Here is an 18,425-nt window from a genome sequence, read left to right on the forward strand (position 1 = left end):
AAGTAGAGTCACATTGTCCATCTTTGTATACAGCCTATGACCATACAAATTAATATATAAATGGTCATTTTGTGGTTGAAGTGTACCTTTGATGCATAAATAATAAAAATTCAATAATAAAATAATGGGCCACTATTCACATTGTGGACTTTAGATTTTGGTACTTTATGCACAATTTATTAGTTTTACTGACGAAAACGATTCTTCTTGCACTGTTGAAATAACTCTACTGTGACTGTTCTGTAGCTTATCTTCACTCCACCCACCACATGTTTTATTCCACCCAAGCACCGCCCCTGTCACCGATCCCTCTGTGAGAAAAGCATTAGGAAAGATGAATGAACCTCCCCTCTCAGTGTGGTTCTGCTAAAAAACTCCGAGCCTCAGTGAGTCACAGCTGCCTGGAAACAGTTTCATATATCCAGTCTCTACCCGAGAAGACGATCATTGACTCAGGAGCAGCCTGCAGCACAGAAACGCACCGCGCAAAAGGCTCATTTTACGCGTAACAAAAAAAAATCCATGCATTGTCCAAAAAACGTTGCGTAACTGAAACTGATATCAAACAAAGCTGCCGCAGATCTCCTCTGGGATCCGGACTTGACTCGAGGAAAAGTAAAGATTTCGGCTTGTGAGGACTTGTGGAAGAAACAAAATGTCTAAACCTAATTACTCCGGCAGGTTTGATATGGTGGAGCAGGATAATATGGACGCCTACCTTGAAGCTTTAGGTAAGACTCTTTTAACTCGCATTAGTGTAGATTGTACACATCTGTAGTCCTTAAAGCAAATTAATTTAACTACTAAACCCCTGCTTCATTAGTACACACTCACACTTTATGTTTCCACTTTGTATTAAAACTTAATTTTGCTTTGTTGCTTTGAGATCATCTTTTTGTTTAATCCTCAATCACTAATTCTTCATGTGAAATATCATTTGCAGCTGCACATTAGTGAAATGAAATCACCACCTTGTCCTTTCTATGACCCCGGACACACACACACACACACACACACACACACACAGAGGGGAGTATCCTCTGTGTCTGCACTGAGACAAGACCCCCCCCCCCCCCCCTTTTTTTTTTTTTAACAGAGCAATAAAGTATGATTCTCTCCTTCAGATATTAATTTTGCCCTGAGGAAGATTGTGTGTCTGTTGAAGCCCACCAAAGAGATCACCCATGACCCGGCCACAGGAGACATGAAGATCCGCACCTTAACCACTTTCAAGAATTTCAACATGGATTTCACCATCGGGAAAGAATTCACTGAGGATCTGGGCCCAGTGGACGGTCGTACCTGTCAGGTTTGTGTTGTTGTTTTTATCTGAATATGTATTGTTTGGGCACGAGCACAGACTAGCTGATACGGTGAATATACAGTATTTGTATACATCTTGTTTGCAACAAGTTTGCTTTTTTAGTTTGGAACGTCTGCAGAAAGTCGACCCACCTACTGCTGTGTTTTTGTGCTGTAAGCACCCCCTGCTGCTTCAAACCCCGCTTGACCCCTCAATGAGGGATGTGTGTGTGTGTGTGTGTGTGTGTGTGTGTGTGTGTGTGTGTAAAAGCAATGAAAAAAACTCTCCCGTTTCCAAATCCTTTTAGAAAACTTGAATCAGAATTGGTAGCATTTTCTTACAGCGACAAAAACAAATGAGCAAACGGAAGCAAAAGAAAAGGGTTTTGAGCTCATTGCATCCTTTAGCAGAGCACTAATGTGAGCTACATACTAATCACACACAGTAACATAACGTCTCTGTGCTTGTGCAGACTACAGTGAGCTGGGAAGGAGACAAACTGATCTGCGTGCAGCGAGGAGAGAAAGAAGGACGAGGTTGGACACACTGGCTGGAGGGTGACAAGCTGCATTTGGTAAGGATGTATAGATGGAGTGAAAGGAAGTGAGGACGAGGCCAAAGCAGAGGGAGAAAGGGAGGGAGGGAGGTTACGGAACAAGGAAAGAAAAAAATCTATAAGGAAAAGATGCTAAATTTGATATGCTTAATATGTGAAAACATGCAAACGAGACCGAGCTCAGAAGTTGTTCATTAAACATTCTGTTGCACCTCTTTGTGGAAAGAAGTTCTTTATTTAAAGCTTTGTGCACGCTTAAATGCCTAAAGGGGAAAGAGTACTTTTTCTATGAAGGAAGGCAAACACAAAAGAGGCAGAAGTCCTGAATGCGTGTCCTTATAAAGTGATCCACTAACTCAGCACCATGGGGGGATTATGAGACAATGGGCCCCTGGCCACAGATTTGCAGGACCCACCAGCTCTCCTACACAGGAGCAAGACACACAGCGTTTGTGGTGGTCGTACCTCTTTGTTTTTGTTGTGCTAATCTTGTGTCTCTGTGAGGTTGTTTTGTCTGATTTTGTAGTTGTTTAGTGCATGTTTTTGGTTGTTTTGCAGTTATTTTGTGTCTACATTTCTTTTGCATCTGTTTGTAGTCATAATGTGTCTCTTTGTGTTTGTTTTGTCTGTTTTAACTAGTTATTTAGTGTCTTTTGGCAGTTTCTTTGCATCTATTTATGTCTCTTTGCAGTTGTTTTATGGTCTTTATGAGGAAATTGTGTCTTTTTTGTTGTTTGTGTCTATTTGTAGTTGTTTTGTGTCTTTTTGTAGTCCTTTTGTGTCTCTTTTTGTCATTTTATTTCTTTGCGATGGTTTTGCCTGTTTTTATAGTTATTTTATGTCTCTTCCCAGTTTTTTTTCCCAGTGTCTCTTCTTTTGCACCTATCTCTCTCCTCGTGATTGTTATATTCATCTTTTGTAGTCATTTTTTGTCTATGAGGAAATTGTGTCTTTTTACTGTTTGTGTCTCTTTTGTAGTCACTTTGTGTCTCTATGAGGGAATTGTGTCTTTTTGTGTTTGTTTTGTGTCTCTTTGCAGTTCTTTTTTTTTACTCTTTGAGGTAATTGTGTCTCTCTGTGGTCATTTTGCTTGCTTTTGTACTATTTTGTGTTCCTTTACTGTTCCATCGCATCTCTTTTGTAGTCAAATCCTGTGTCTTTGTGGTGGTTTTGCCTGTTTTTGTTGTTATGGTGTTTCTCTTGCAGTTTCTTTGCATCATTTTGTGTTTCCTTGTGATTGTTTTGTTCTCCTTTGTGGTCGTTTTGGATTTCTTCTGTCTTTTTTTTGTTGCTTTGTGTCTCTTTGCAGTCGTTTTGTTTCTTCTTGTGTTTGTTTTGTGTCTCTTTGAGGTTGTTTTACCTGTTTTTGTAGTTATTGTATATCTCTTGTATTTCCTTTGCATCATTTTGTGGTCATTTTGAGTCTCCTCCTTGTCAATATGTGTTAATTTGATTAACATTTTGTAGGTGAAGGCCAGGGGTTCCTGACACTTGGGGCCCCTGGGACTCGGTGTGTGTCTGGTAGTCCCATTCAGTAATCCATCCATGCTCAGCACTGAGTGAGAGCTGTGGTTCTTGTCATTTTGGTTGTAAAAGAGTTCAATCTTATGGATAATCTGTCAGTGCTGATTAAGATTTAAAACAATCAGCATTGTTCAGCTAATTAGCTCTCGCAGGATTTCTAATACCTCTGATGCAGTTTGGACAAAGCAGTGTGTTGTTGACGTCAGGAGAGAATTGAGAAAGAAATGCCGGCGAGGATCAGGCTCTGAAATGTTGGATTTTAAAGGTTACACGAAGCAGGAGAAGGGAGCAGTGAGAGGATAATGAAGAGTGAGTGAGTGAGGGGGAGCTGGAGGAGGAAGGGGGAAGGCCGGGTAAAAAGAGGAGATAAGTAAAGGGTGAAAGAGTGGGAGACGGATTACGAGGTCAAAGGATGTGGGTTGGGGGTGGGGATGGAAATGGAAATGTGTTTTGGACACAATCCCAGGTTTGTGTATCGCTCATTTAACTCTCCTTTGATGTGCCAAACTGTCGTTATTGATTCTCACGTTTCATTAACACCTCCTTCTCTTTCCTCTCTGCAGGAGATGAGAGTTCAAGGCATCGTGGCCAAGCAAGTCTTCAAGAAGGCTGATTAAAGTGACTGAAAATTTCTTTTAGTGAGTTTATTCTTAATAGAATATAGTTAAGGACGTGGTACAAGATTTGAATAATGTTTATAGTTTGTTTCAATTGTAATCAACATTATTTTGAAATTCCACAATAACACTGAATGTCTGTGAAATACTGAACATCGACGTGATAATTGTTCTCGTGTGATGGTACTAACTGAGAAGAGAGCGGCAAAGCAGAATGACTTGTGTAAACGTTCCCTACATACTTCCTCATATTGCAATATCTATCTCCACTATGTTATAAACAAATCATACAACTGTTGGGTGTCACTGCTGCATCTTTAATTAATCACAGTGTCTTCCAAGTTTTAGATGTTAGTAGCCTGTGTGTGTGTGTGTGTGTGTGTGTGTGTGTGTGTGTGTGTGTGTGTGTGTGTGTTGTATTGCTGCTGCACATCTTAAACTTCTTCATAGTTAAATAAATACTAAAATTCAGTGCTCAGAATTTATATTAGAAGAAAACTTTATTTTGAAAAATATAAGTTAAATTATTTCATCTTTAAACTGTAATTACAAAAGACATCATTTACATTAGAGGATAAGCCAGGAAATCTTGTATTTTTCCCCTTGCCATCAAATCCCACGAAAACAACAATGGATTCCAGATTTTTTTCCTACTCTGTAGCACCATTTTTCCACTCAGATCAGCGTGTGCCTTTCTTTTTTCTTTTTTTAAAACTGTTGTGTCACATTTGACTCTAAGGATGCACTGGAAAATCAGTTAGTAACCAGTAGGAAGCATCATGGAGGCCAGTGGAAATGTAAGAGTTACTTATTTTCTTATATCTGTTGGAGCCTCATCATTGAATTGCAACAGAAAAGGGGCAAAAATTGGCACTGAGCTGGTACCCATGACTACTTGCATTGTCCTGTGAATAAATACCAGTTGAAACCTTTCCCATTAAGGACAAAGGCCAGATGTTAGTGGGAGTTTGTATTTTTTTTTTTTTTTGTAGTGGGGAAGAGGCCTCTGTGGCACTCGGCCCATTTGTTCTTATTGAGGTGTAAATTACCACTTGCTGTAGTTATTTGCAAATGCTTCTCAAACAGGAGTATATACAGTACTGTTGGGAGCTGTTTTCAGCTACAATGTAGTTTAAATTTACAGTGCATATTTACAGCAGCAAGATGAACTGCGATGTCCATGCTGGTAGTAACGAAGTAACACATTACCCAGTGCAACAGTGGGGCTTATTGATGTATTTAAGTTTTGAAAAATAACAAGAGCACACTGGCACACAGGAATAAGCCGCGTCAGGCTTTGACCTCACCAGTGGTTCTCAAGCTTTAACCGGTTATTAACAATAATTGGGGAAGCAACAAATAAGAAAGGTTCCATGCTGATTTTTTGTTAAATAAAGATCAGCATCAGCAAACTCTTGTTAATTTTCCATTAATCATACTCATTCAGTGTGGTTTCACTCTATATTTTACTCTTAGTCATCTAAGAACCACTAAGATAGCACAGACATATTTGTTAAAAGGATACATTTCTTTTTGGTCTTAGTGTTTTCATGGGATATGACTTATTGAGGAAATATATAAAAGACCACCACAGAACTGCAGAAAAACAGTGATTTCACTTGTGAGGCTCTCCCCCAAGACTAATATGCATCAAAGGGACAAACTGAGCTGCACCAGTGTTTTTAGAATATATTTCTAGCTGTCAGCTTTATTGGACATATGTCACAAGAATATCACTTGGGCTGAACTTCTTATTAAAGTCCTGCAGGGGGCAGCAAACAGTCAGCCACCCTTAACCTTTTTGAAAGAAAAAAATAAACCCTCTCTTTTGTTTTTTTGGTATAAATAGGTCCAGTTAAAAGTTTAAAAAGTAGCGTCAGCATCTCCAAGCCAGAGAGGGACTCTGTGCTCAGTCAGCATACTGTTACAACGTTAACTTGATTATGTCCCACAGTACTCGTCCTCCTGTGGCTCCGAGTAGGTCCTGAGGAAGTTGGCAGTGCAGTAACCGACACTTCCATTAGTTTGGCTGGATTCAACGAATGATACTGAAGCCTTCAGTGGAGTTATAGGATGGCTGCTGTCCACACTGCCAATGCTGTCTTGTGTGCCACAGCTGACCACATTATCATCTGAAGAGGGGATTAAAAAAAATCAATGTTTAGTGTGACCATCCTTCAAAATAATGTTACATCAAGCTCTACACTTTATGAGATTTATGGCCAGTGTTAATGGGGATGACATTTATGAACATGGAAAATTCATGTAGGCTGGTGCTGGAAAGGGGACTACATTTTTCAATCTAATGTACAGATAATTGACAGTTAAAAGGAAAACTCAACAAAGTGTCTTTGAAACCTTCTGGTGGGATGAACACCAGTTTACCAAAAGTTATTCCCTCATTTGGTGTTTTGATGATGCGTCAGAGCACTTGTTTCCAATCTGGGGGTCATGGGGGTCGCAAGGCCGTCTTGATTTTTAGAGGTGTAAGAAAATATGAAAATATGTATACAGTAACTCATTATGCCAAATTTTTTCATTCATTTCTGTGAGGAAAACAGAAATGCTATTTTTAAAGTTTACATTATGATTAAAGATATAAACTTAAAAAAAATAAAACTCTAAATATCCTAATCCTGCAGCAAAAAGGAAACAATCAAAGTGAATGGAAAAATGAATTGACAGGTGTCAGGAAGAAGAAAAAACTGAATTTGTAAAAAAAAAAGAAAAGAAGCCTATTAAATTTCTTTATCTATACATGTATACAGTGACAGCATGTCATATCATGGTATCTAGTATTTTTCCTTAAAGGACCCCTTTTCTATCACTGAGTAAACTGATGACCCCATACTAAGTGACTTATTTTATTTATCATTCAATTCATAACGATAACGACACAAAACAACTTATAAGCTATACAGTTAACTGAAATGATGAACACAGTAGCTGACAGGAGTTCATGAATTTTAAGCTGATTATTTCCTGTTTTATTTAGATTTTAACATTACCCCCGTTTTTAATTTCGTACCATCATGGTACAGTGTTGCTTTAAGGTTTTTTTTTAAGGTTTTTAAATTATGTTTACTTTATCTATTTTATGAAAAAACAAAACAAAAAGCATAAAGTAAAACATATTCAACAATTTAAAGGTCAATGGCTGAACATGATGGCTTTAAAATAGTGTTTTATATATTTTAGACAGTTTATGGTTTTACATGCGCCCTGAGTTGGGGAAAACAATGCGCATGCGTCACTGCTAATTTAAAAAAAAAAACCTTTGCCGTGTTGTTTGCTCGTAGTTAGTAGCATCCATTTTAAAAGCGTTTACTTAGTTAGTTAGTTAGTTACCGTGGTCGCCAGTAAGACACAATTAAAGTCCGCGTGTTGAATAAAACTTCAGAAAAACACCGCAGGATATTGATAAACAAAACCGATAAAAATAATCAGATTTAACGTGAAGTGGGTCTCTGCGCGAAAACGGCTAGCTGCTAACTTGTCGGAGGAGACGCTTGTTTTTGCTTTTCGTGTGTGTTATTCGGAGGGTTTGGTAACTGGTCAAGAGCAAGAGGAAACTTTTTGGATGTAAAGCGTCTTTCTAAAAGGATTAAGAAACACGAAAGCAACAGGACAACACGGTGAAAGCGCTCGGCAGGCTGAGCTAACGGCTAACATTAGCCCAACAGCACGATGACAGCAACAGGTAAGCGCTCAGTCTGATCCTTACCTGTGTTAAACTGCAGCAAGTGTTAAACACATTATGTCAGTGTGTAAGATTGTGCAATTTTCTGGCTGTGTATTTGTATAGAATAGTTGTTGTGAGTAACTAGTTACACTTAAATGCTAAATAAAATGTAGGGGAGACCAGGATTGGTTTGCAAACAGGTTGGTTGGCTATTTTGTGTCCCTTTAAAGGTCACAAAAATAAAATGTAACATTAAAAAGTGTATTTTCTTCACCGGCACTTACCGACTTTGTTAAAAACATTTGAAAGTCACTAAAGTTTACTGATTGAAACATTTCAGTTTTATAATATCAGAACAATAGAAGTGGTTGTATGTATTTATACAGTCTGGCTCTTGTTGTTTTGTTTTGTTTTTATTTTTTTTGTATGCGGTTTGTTTGTATATGTTATTTGTGGTGAAAGCGAAGTGGTCTGTGGACTTAAGGTATTATAAAATGTTGTTAGAAAGAGATACTTGAAAAGTGGAGGCCTTTATGATGGTGATAATATATTATCAGTGTGTTGTCCTGTTAGATGTAAAAAATAAATCAGAGGCTGAATTTATCACCTGAGGTCATGAGCCGATTAAGGAGCTCAAGGCCTCAGGGACAACTTGGTGAACTCAGGGAGCCTGTTATCCTCTGTCTGGCTCACCACGGTGGGGTGAAGCTTATCTGTGGTTTGTTTTACCAGGTGACCTTTGGTGTGTTGGTGATCTAACTGGTCACCTAATACACAGAGCATGCTAACCCTGTCTGCTGTGGATGTTGTGTATGAGATGCTCTCTGTATGGCTTCAGGGGATAAATAGATCCCTTCGTGAATAATTTACTAAAATATGGAAGGCATAATATCCAAGTTTTCATACATATGTTATAGATCACGCAGTATTAGGCCATTTAATTTGCTATTGATGAATTAATTTATTTGTTTGGCATGTATCCCTCCAGACATGTTGATATTTGACATTTTGCCACACAACCACACGTGGTACTGGCCAAATGCGGATATATGCTGGCTAATGTAGGCTCTGCTTTTGTGTGTGTCCGTATTTTATCAGTCTGTATCCCCTCTCTAAATTCAGATGTTTTCGTGGGTCCGTAAATGCAGCACAGGCCGAGTTCTTAATGAATTTATTCCCTCAGCAGCAGCTTGAGGAGCTTGAGTTGTGGGGTGGTTAATTGATCAACTGATCTGCCGATCTGGTCAGAGCTTAGATAGATGGATGAGAGGAGGAGCTGCTGTAGAGTTAGGTGACTGCAAATGTTTTTAGACCCAGATCAGTTAACGGTTAACTTTCTTTTACTGCTGCCCTTTATTTTCTTCTGCTCCGTCTGTTCCCAGTGCGCTCTGTGCTCCAAAAGTGTGGTACAATCCTACAAAACGGTCTATACTGTATATTCCAATAGCACTTCCAATGAATCGTCCAGCTTCATAAATATAAAATCTTTATGTTGTGGCAGATATTTTAATTGTGGTGTCCTGTCACAAATAAATTAATTAGTGGAAAACCTTGAATATTTATCACCAAGTAGGTTGTCACTTACAAGGGTTTTGCTTTGGTTTTTTTGTGCATGTATACAGTAAACGTATTAAGAAGAAAAAACATATATGTAGAACAAAAAAGTTAGAATAAAAATAGGACAAAAGTACTTTAAAATAGTACTTTACGTTAACAAATATGTAAAATATAGCTGTTTCAGAATAAGAGAGCTTGATGCAAGATATGCAAAAATATTAGTCAGGGGATGTGTTAGAATCACATTTGCAATGTGCAGCGATATTCTCCCAGATGTGTGTTAATGTAACGCATGCAGACAGGCATGAAAATACCAAAACCAAAAAGCGTTTTTAATTGAACTGTGAAAAGTTGCATGGATCAGGGATTTCTCACCTTGGGTGAAAAGTGGTAACTTGCAGCCCTCCACGGCGCAGCTTTCTTGACAGTGACTGTTCAGCTCAGTGAATGGTAGAGGCAGCTCCAGCTGAGTGATCTGTGCTGCTGGAACCATTTCAACCAGAGTAATGGGAAGACTGGAGCGGGCTGTCAGATAGGAAAGATACCACAAATAGGGTCAAAAATAAGATTATTAACTTAAATACTCTCAAGGATTATATCCTATACCCCGATGTAATTTGGTATATAGTAGTGTGATCCTGATAAGCATCGGAACAACTGTGTTTCTAGGAAAAGTTTTTCATGTGTCTCCATTCATAAACATGTACGATTCAAATGAACCACAACCTAGTGTGACTCAATATTATAGTGACATACCCCTCCCCACATTTATCTTTTTGAGTATAAAACACACACCTCCTGTAGACATGAAAGACGCTTGTAAAAAACTTCAAGGTTTCCTTTTTCACAGAGAAAAAGGAAACTTCAAAATAGAGTTAGATTTGACTCATTGCAGCTGCAATAGATTCCAATGGTGTCAAACATGTAGAGTGGAAAAAATGATCAATCTTAAATATAAACATGTCAGTGCAGCGTACGTCATGTCACTGCTGTTCATAGATATGCTCAGTATCTTCCAAACAGTCCTTAAATGTCCATTATGTGGCTAAATAAAGTTTTTATTTTCTCTTTTGTGTCAATATTGGAATCTACTGAAGCATCCATGAATCAAAGCTGAAAATTGATATTGTAAATATTTTACAACAACCTGTCAAACCTACAGGTAGTCCAGACCTTAAGGTGCCCCAAACACCCTGTATTCAGTGTGTCAGTGTGTTTATGGTAATGGTCCTGATTTCATCTATTTGGTCTGCCGGCCTTATAAAGGGAGTCGTGTCAAATCTTCATCTATGTGCTCCTAAATACATTTGCATCCAACTAAATCAAAACAATCAGCGATCCACAGCTTATTTTTGCACTGGTGCCTCCTAATGGGTTAATCCAGCCACCAGAAGAGCATCGTGAGAAGTTGGTTTCTTCATTCAGGAAGCGCCTTGAGACTGGCATTGCAAACAAAGGCTCTTCCAAATATTTCATAAATTTCGGTTAGTGTGTTCAATACTTTTTCCTACGATATTCCACTAAATTAGATTGAAATTATATGATTTCTTTATCAGTGTAGTTTTATTGATTTAATATGAGTGTCTGGTCTATATTTCTTGTGAATAGCTGCATTGTGTTGAAAAGCGAGGTTGTAGCCACTGAGTCAAACTTAGGGGTGGCTTAATATGCCCCAGAAAAAAATTATAAATTAGAAAACTAATTTTCATTTTATATTATATTATTTATCATAGAAAGTAGGCTACATCTGTGCAGTATACTACACAAATCTGCAACAAGTCATACTGATAAGATAATCATTCATAAATTTATCATTTTCATGACACGGCAAAAACTATCACAATCAACGATGTTCCAGCCAAACTATCACAAATATTACATTCTAGTTTTAATGTTTTTAATACATTTTAAAGTTTTGAAATAACGAGAAAGAAGGCCTAGAGTGTTTTACAATATTAACAATGGAAGTTTGTTAAATTTATTTATGATAATTATTTACTAATGATTGTTTCAGAGGCTGGTGTGCTGTGTTAGTGCATGGTAAAAAAAAAAAAAGTCAACATTTTAAGTCAATTTGGATATATTACAAATTATTACATTCTGTTTTTATTTACATTTTACACATGGCATCCCATATTAATCGTGGTTTTATAAAAACACAAATAAATAGGCAAAGGCCTTGGTTAATGTATTAAAAGATTGACATGATATGATTTAAAAAATGCATAGAAGAAAAAAAGACTAAGATTTTTGTCTGTTTTTCCACCAAAAAGGTTCAGTTCCCTATAAATATTTGATTGAAATTACATCAACTTGTTTTTCCTCATTTGAAAAAATCCAAACCATGCAAAGATGTTTCATTTCAATAGCTTAAACTACTGGACTGTGATTCTAATAAAAACTATTCTCAGTAAATGTGAACCTAAAGGTTTCAGGTTTTCACATCACATTGTGTAACTTGCACACTGGACTTTCAAAGTAGCTGTGAAGCCCGAGTTACTCTTGATTAATTGTAAATCATCTGTAAATTCCAGTATTGGCACATTACTTCACTGGAAATACAGTAAAATGTCAATGAAATACGACACGTCAGCCAAAACATTTGTGTATGGGACTGTGCCACAAGCGTAGGACCTGTTTCTCAGTATGAGTTCACTGCCTGTGAAATGTGCGTCACATTATACCAAAAAACTGTCTGAATATGTACAGGATGTGGTTTCCCCATTCAGTTTGTAAAGCTTGCCGAGCTTGTTTAGCATCACGTTGCAGAGCTTCTTATCTAACTTTTCTGTGTTAAACTAACTCATAAATGATCTGCTCTTTTTTTTTACACTTCTTTTCACAAAATAAAAACCACATTTCTAAGAAAATCATGCAAATTTGATTTGACCTTTTTCTTAAATGACTGAGAAGGAAACGGTGGGGAGGTTATGTTTAGAAGAGATAGGCAGTGACCTTAACTGTACGACTTCAAAGCCAATTATGTCTCACTGTTGTGGCTAGCAACATGCACAGTTACTGCATATGAGTGGGCATGCCTGCACAGCGCTTCGTCGCCTTTAAGGGGAGACTTTTTTTTTTAAAGAATGAGGACAAAGTGTGTGAAAAACAATGATGAAATACACCTACGCGTATGATGCATTGTACACACCTGCTTTGTATGACTTGCGTTTTGCCCTCCAGCAGATGATACCGAGCAGGATGAGTGCGGTCAACACAAGTCCTGACCACAGGCTTGCGGGTAATATCCAGGGACATTCTGATAAACAGAGAGAGAGGGGATTTTAGAGGGACCTGAATACATTTCAAATAGGTTTTTCTCATTATTACAAAACTAACTTCTGGTAAATAAAGTGTAAGTGAGTTAAATATCAAAAAGTGTTACGAATGAAGCATTATTATTCAATTTCTATTTCATTTCATTTTTGGAAAATAATGGTCAGACAAGAATGACACCAAGGCATACCCTTACTAGTTACACTGTGTTTACATGTATGTACTACAGGTGAATAGGATAAAACTTTTAACTTATTGATTTCACAGTCAAACGTCCTCACTTGATTACTTACATTTTTGTATTATTATTTTTTTAAATTTTAGGTTTTGTTGTCTGATTAAATGTGCACTAAATTGCATACATTTCCAGAGCAGAAATCTAAACATTCGATAAAGCCCGCTTTTCAAAATCCTTCTTTCATTTCTTTGTCAAATTAGAATAAAAGGTTTTACAGAGGGAATTTCAGATATCTTTTTTTTTTTTATAACTCCATAAATCAGAAAATACTGTCAACAGCCATAACAAGCATCGATTTTATCCATGTTTTTAGGAATAAATGTTTTTATAAATCCGGCTATGAATAACATGAACAAACCCCTCAGTAAAAACCCTTAGAGTACAGACAGAAATAAAACTGTAAAGTTTGGTCTATGTAAATGCACTGAGATGGAGCTTTCTAACTCAGAGCATAAGAAAAATCTTGTTTTGAGAAAATGGCCTTCAAAGATATAGATTGTAAAACTCTATACATTACTATACATACTATACATACATAAAAATAAAATGCTGCAGGTGAGTGAGGTAGAGATTTTAACTAACATATATCACAATGAAACTTTCCCATTGATTACTTACAATAAGACAATTATTTATTTTGTATCAGACGTTTTTTGAGATGTAATGTTTGAATATGCAAATGAGACATTATCTACTTAAGTATGAGTTTTTGGCATTCATTTCCACAACAGAAATCTAAACAGAAATGAAAACCTACGTGTGTATTTTTGAAGTTTAAACAGGAAAATAGCAATAAAATATAAAGAGTTATTATAATCACCGGGGAGATCCTGCATGAACCTGCCATTTTTAAATAACTAAGCTTCTGTCACTCGCCTTTTAAACAGAGATTTAAGGCCATCATTAAGTCCCTTCTTTTTGCCTCCTTTGCATGTTGACACAGAACCAAACAACGGTGGCTTCGTCCTGCTCCAGAGTGTGATTTTAAATAGCATGCACAAATTGTGGGACCAAAAAGGGATGTGATGTGTAATACAGTAATGTCAGTTTCTTGGTATCATTCTGTATCCTCACTCTGAAATCCAACAATTTTAAATGAATGCGTGGAAAACCCTGTAACAGCAGTGCTTTATAAACAATAACAGTAGCATTAACATGGGTAAGGGGCTCCCGAACCTCATTGTTTTCCCAATTTGCAGACATGTACATTTTTAAAATGTCACTTTGTCCCGCCTGTCTTGTCCTGGTAACTGTCCTGTTTAAACAGACACAGTTTCAGCGCTGGTAAAACCTCCGTTGCTGGCTAAAAGGCGAGCAAAAACTCTGTTCCCCGTTTCTGTGATCATGCTTTATATACAGAATGGCAAAGTGGCATAAAGGTACAATATTCCCGCCTTAAAACCAGCGCTGTAAAATTGTCTAAAAGGGACTAGACTGCAGGTCACAACTACTTGTGCTGCAGCTCAGCTCTCTCCTTGCCAGCATCTTGTAACAGTCCCCTGACCACAACCTTTTTTTTTTTGCAGACCCCTTTGACAGTGTCACACAATGTTTTTGCATTGTCATTTGATAAATTTGTTATAAAAGGACCGTTCACTGCTGCTTTAATGTTTATTCTCTAAAGGTGAAGTAGTCCTTTGTGGCCAGAAACAGTAAATGTAATACCTACAACGAGCGCCAAACGTTACTCCCTTCCTTAGAAATGAAAGGTCTTTCCAATCTGGACTACTCCTACTTCCTTTCTGTGACAACTTGACCAAATGACATACAGGAACTGAAGGTCAACAGGAGCTCACTGAGTCACACAAGATAAGAGCATCCGCTACATTGCACAAGATCTTTCTTTTTCCTTAATCTAAAATATTTTACGGTCTGAAGAGTTGATATACATTTGAAATGAAAGCCTAAAGGTAAAAAATGGAGACCTACGAGATTTGAAGTCACCACAGATGGCATCAGTTGTTGGGGTTCCTGGAGTCATCAAAACTCTTCCAAAGTCCTCACATCTGAAAACAACACATAGAGACAAACAAATAAATATCCACATACTGTGTATCTGCAACCAATAGAAAATAGGAAAATAGTGTTAAATATATATATATATATATATATATATATATATATATATATATATATATACACATATGACACAAAGTGTCAGAAAAGCTTAAGAAACATTTCCTGAGGTAGGGTTGAAATATAGTCACAGAAAGTGTGATGTGGATGTTTCAGGTTTGTAGACTGATGATGGTGTCAACCGAAACAAAAACAGTCATTTCTGCTATGTCTCAATGGATGACTAATGAATGAATCACTACACATTACATACATCGACATCCTCCGACAACTTTGATAATAAAAACAGTAAAACTGGAGCGGTCTGACCTGGTATGAATTCGGCAGGGCGAGTGGTCATCTGCTACGTTGCTGTAGGTCCCGTTTACACATGGAGCACAGACTGTGTCTTTTGTGCGAGTGGCTGTAGGAATAAATAAGATGTGGAATCTGTTCAGTTGCTAGTTTGCACTGTATCTTGGTAAAATGTGAATTCTTGCTGTAGTACATCAAAAAATGAATGCTGCTTTTTAAAACTACACTGATAAAGAAATCATATCATTACCTTGAACCATGACCCCTTTACCCACATGGCATTTTGTCAGTCCCAGGCAGTGGGTACACTGATCATCTGTACAGTAGAAACCAGCCACACACTCACACACTGTGTCCTCCTGAGCCGTACACTTCTTGAATTCCTTTTGCTTGTTATCTGAAACAGTCAAAGAGAGACCAAGAATATTAGGAAAGACAACAGGCAGATTATGAGACAACAGGTCTCTGGGTACAGACGTGATTATCAGGATTCTTAGGATTTTTTCAGAACTTAAATTGATGCTGTCAACTGATCAAAGAGGTCATCAAATAAAAATAACACGTGCAAGTGTCCCTTTTTTTAATCATTCTGTGCCCTCTCTAGACTCTGAGTTTTTGGGTGTCTGTGATTGCAGCACAGGCAAAACCCATCATTAGGGCTGCCCCGTGAAAGTCAGAGATTTGAAGTAAGGGTTGACCGATATTGTTTTTCAGGTTTGATACTGATATGGATTATTAGCACATAATGAGACCGGTAACCGATATGTGGAATCGATATGAATTTACAATAAAAATGAAAACTTTCTGTCAATATTTAAAATCTGGAATATAACAAACTCAGACACAAAACTTTGTTTAAATGCTGTTGGCGAATGTTTAATCAAAACTGAGACTTTCAACATCATATGCAGCAAGTCCCCAGCACCTTTTTTTGATAAAATCAAGTGTAAATTTAAGAAAAATGAATAAATTAAAACAACTCCCTGAGGTTTTACTAAGTAAAAGTTCCTCTCATGCTGACACTTTCTTTGCACTTTTTAATTAATGAATTTTAACACCGATCATTAAAATAATACACCAATACAGATAACAAGCAAAATGCAAAATTTCAGCCCTGATAATAGGCCAGGCCAATAATCTGTCGACCCTTAATTTGAATCATCAGTTGGAGACCCCTCAGTAACTTGAGATTGCTTCAAGCCGAGGAGTTGCTTTTTTTTTCTCCAAAAGTACTTCTGGGAATGATTTGATCTCTGGATTTTGCTATGGAGTGAGTGGTCTTGACTTTCACGGCACTCTTCAGTAAAAGCTATTGCAGACAGGAAGCCAGCAGCACAGAGGGGGAGAGAGGAGAGACCTTCTGCTTAAAAGTGGTGAACAGCTCAATACAACCGAATACGACACAGTCTCTGTCTTGTGTTTCGCATCCAGTGTCTGCAAAAAATGTTGTCGCACATTCCCGACCCATTGTTAGCGCAGGGTGCATGTTTACTAATTACGTGAATGCCACCACACACTGAATGTCTCGCAGAGCCTGTTCAAATGACTCAAATAGACAGTAAATGAAACCACATTTTTTAGACCAGATTCAATGAATTGTCAAGATTCCCTTTCACTGTGCCGATCGTTCTGCTGCTCCATCTGTGCACAGAGTACTGTCTGTGCTCCAAGAGTGTGGTGCAGTAATTCCCCAAACAGTATATATATATTCCAATAGTGCTCCAAATGAACAGTCCAGGTCCAAAAGTATAGTATCATTATGTGATGGCAGATGTTTTAATCAAAGTGGGCCACCACAAATAACTGAATGTGTGTAAAACCCAGCTAAGACAATACAATGGATGTTAAATCTTTAAAATCTTTTTTAACAAAGAAAGTACACGTGTGGGTTCTTTTGTTGCTTGTGTAGCCGTCTTGCTGATGATTTCTCATAACACTCAGTTTTGACAGTGGCAGGGTAAAGCAGTCTGTTTTTTTCTCAGTAAGACACATGTGGCTTCTTAGAAAACCCAAATATTTAAAATGGAGTCAGACAAATTGTGAAGCTTGGCTACACAGTAAAAGTTATGTCACAACTGACCCCACTGGCAGGTTAGCGAGGTGTGATGGGTTAAACATTAAAAAGAGGAAGATGTTAAAGAAGTAGATTTGTTATACTGTTCACATGAAGAAACAGTTACAAAACATATATATATATATATTATATAAAAAAGACAGCATAGGGGAAAGAGGAAGGAACTGCGTTTGTGTGTTTTTGCTGTACAGAAAAAGTATGTGTGCGTGTGTATATACAGTACTGTATGTGTGTGTGACACTTACTGGAATTGCAGCTTGTGCAGGGTTGACATTTAGGCAAGTGATTTTTGGTGTCTGTGTAAAACCGATCTTCACATTTGGCACAGACGGTCCTCTTTGTGCTGTCACACTCAGCTTGCTTGTACTGTCCTAATTAGAAATATACAGAGGAGTCAGATGTCAGGCTGTGATGCAAATATATTCATCACAGAATAGATTCACAGTGAAAACCGTGTTGTATTGTGCACAGTCCTATAAGGAAGTTAAATATTATAAGAGAAAGAAAACTTGAGAAACTTAAAGGTGTTGACTGACCTGGAGCGCAGCGATCACAGCATCGTGTCCCATCTGAACTGGGGTACTCCTCCACCTTTGAGCAATTCAATTTAGCCATTTGTCGCCCATTCGATAACAGCCCTCCACCTTTGATTTAAAGTATCTTTGACCGTCTTCCTGTACACTCTTCCTCTAAGCCTGTGCCTAACCTCTGAAATGACAGCAATTTAATTCAACTCAAAGACCATCACTCAGGTACAATCTGTCTCCCTCTCTGCTTTCTTTGTGCTGTCTGAACGGCCTGTGACTGCAGTTATGTTTCCCCTCCTCTTTCTGCCCTACCTACTTCTCATGTCTGTCTGATCCTACATAAGTGGAAAACCCCAGTGACCCTAATCTGCTGTTTTCCCCTCTGTCTCTTTCTCTCAGTCTCTTTCTGTGTGTCTGTCTCTCCCCATTTCCTTCCTGTCTTAACCCTCTCACTGCGAAGAACGCTGTGCGTGTGTTTCCGTAAAGCTAAAGGACCAAAGGGCTGATTTTGGCACTCTTTTCGATGCACATAGCAAAGCAGCACAATGAGACATTTCCTCTCTCCACTACACCCTTTCCTTTCAGTCCCTCTCCATTGTTTCCCCTGAACCTTTGTCTCACAGGCATGTGAGCTAAAACAGTTTTTAAAATTTTTTTTTTTTATTTTGTAGTGGCAGTCAATCTGAAAGGCTTTTGGCTGC

The 18,425-nt window shown here is 37.8% G+C and overlaps 2 protein-coding genes across 2 annotated transcripts; one reads left to right on the plus strand and one right to left on the minus strand.

The window, feature by feature from the left end:
• Window positions 1-325: 325 nt before the first annotated feature.
• On the plus strand, window positions 326-4,295 carry rbp5 (retinol binding protein 1a, cellular). Its single transcript, XM_042489425.1, has 4 exons — window positions 326-731; window positions 1,125-1,309; window positions 1,776-1,877; window positions 3,947-4,295. Exons 1-4 carry the CDS (start codon window positions 656-658, stop codon window positions 3,998-4,000), a joined length of 417 nt encoding a protein of 138 aa, XP_042345359.1. The 5' UTR covers window positions 326-655; the 3' UTR covers window positions 4,001-4,295.
• A 180-nt stretch (window positions 4,296-4,475) lies between these two features.
• Window positions 4,476-18,209, minus strand: LOC121945282 (tumor necrosis factor receptor superfamily member 5). The gene is made up of 8 exons (XM_042489399.1): window positions 17,734-18,209; window positions 17,443-17,568; window positions 15,374-15,520; window positions 15,139-15,232; window positions 14,683-14,759; window positions 12,391-12,498; window positions 9,615-9,764; window positions 4,476-6,132 (listed from the first exon to the last, which is right to left on the minus strand). The coding sequence occupies exons 1-8, from the start codon at window positions 17,810-17,812 to the stop codon at window positions 5,942-5,944; spliced, it is 972 nt and encodes a 323-aa protein (XP_042345333.1). The 5' UTR covers window positions 17,813-18,209; the 3' UTR covers window positions 4,476-5,941.
• Window positions 18,210-18,425: the final 216 nt, after the last annotated feature.

This window comes from Plectropomus leopardus, chromosome 7, assembly GCF_008729295.1.
Source record: "Plectropomus leopardus isolate mb chromosome 7, YSFRI_Pleo_2.0, whole genome shotgun sequence".
NCBI classification, from domain to species: domain Eukaryota; kingdom Metazoa; phylum Chordata; class Actinopteri; order Perciformes; family Serranidae; genus Plectropomus; species Plectropomus leopardus.

What these genes read in the sequence shown, in the direction of transcription:
- LOC121945282 (XM_042489399.1), bottom strand. Translation starts at nt 17,812, where the DNA reads ATGGCTAAATTGAATTGCTCAAAGGTGGAGGAGTACCCCAGTTCAGAT. An exon ending in CTGTGATCGCTGCGCTCCAG is followed by an intron (nt 17,569 to 17,733) that starts GTCAGTCAACAC and finishes ATTTCTAATTAG; the next exon opens with GACAGTACAAGCAAGCTGAG. An exon ending in TAAAGGGGTCATGGTTCAAG is followed by an intron (nt 15,233 to 15,373) that starts GTAATGATATGA and finishes TTATTCCTACAG; the next exon opens with CCACTCGCACAAAAGACACA.
- rbp5 (XM_042489425.1), top strand. Translation starts at nt 656, where the DNA reads ATGTCTAAACCTAATTACTCCGGCAGGTTTGATATGGTGGAGCAGGAT. An exon ending in CGCCTACCTTGAAGCTTTAG is followed by an intron (nt 732 to 1,124) that starts GTAAGACTCTTT and finishes TCTCTCCTTCAG; the next exon opens with ATATTAATTTTGCCCTGAGG. An exon ending in TGGACGGTCGTACCTGTCAG is followed by an intron (nt 1,310 to 1,775) that starts GTTTGTGTTGTT and finishes GTGCTTGTGCAG; the next exon opens with ACTACAGTGAGCTGGGAAGG.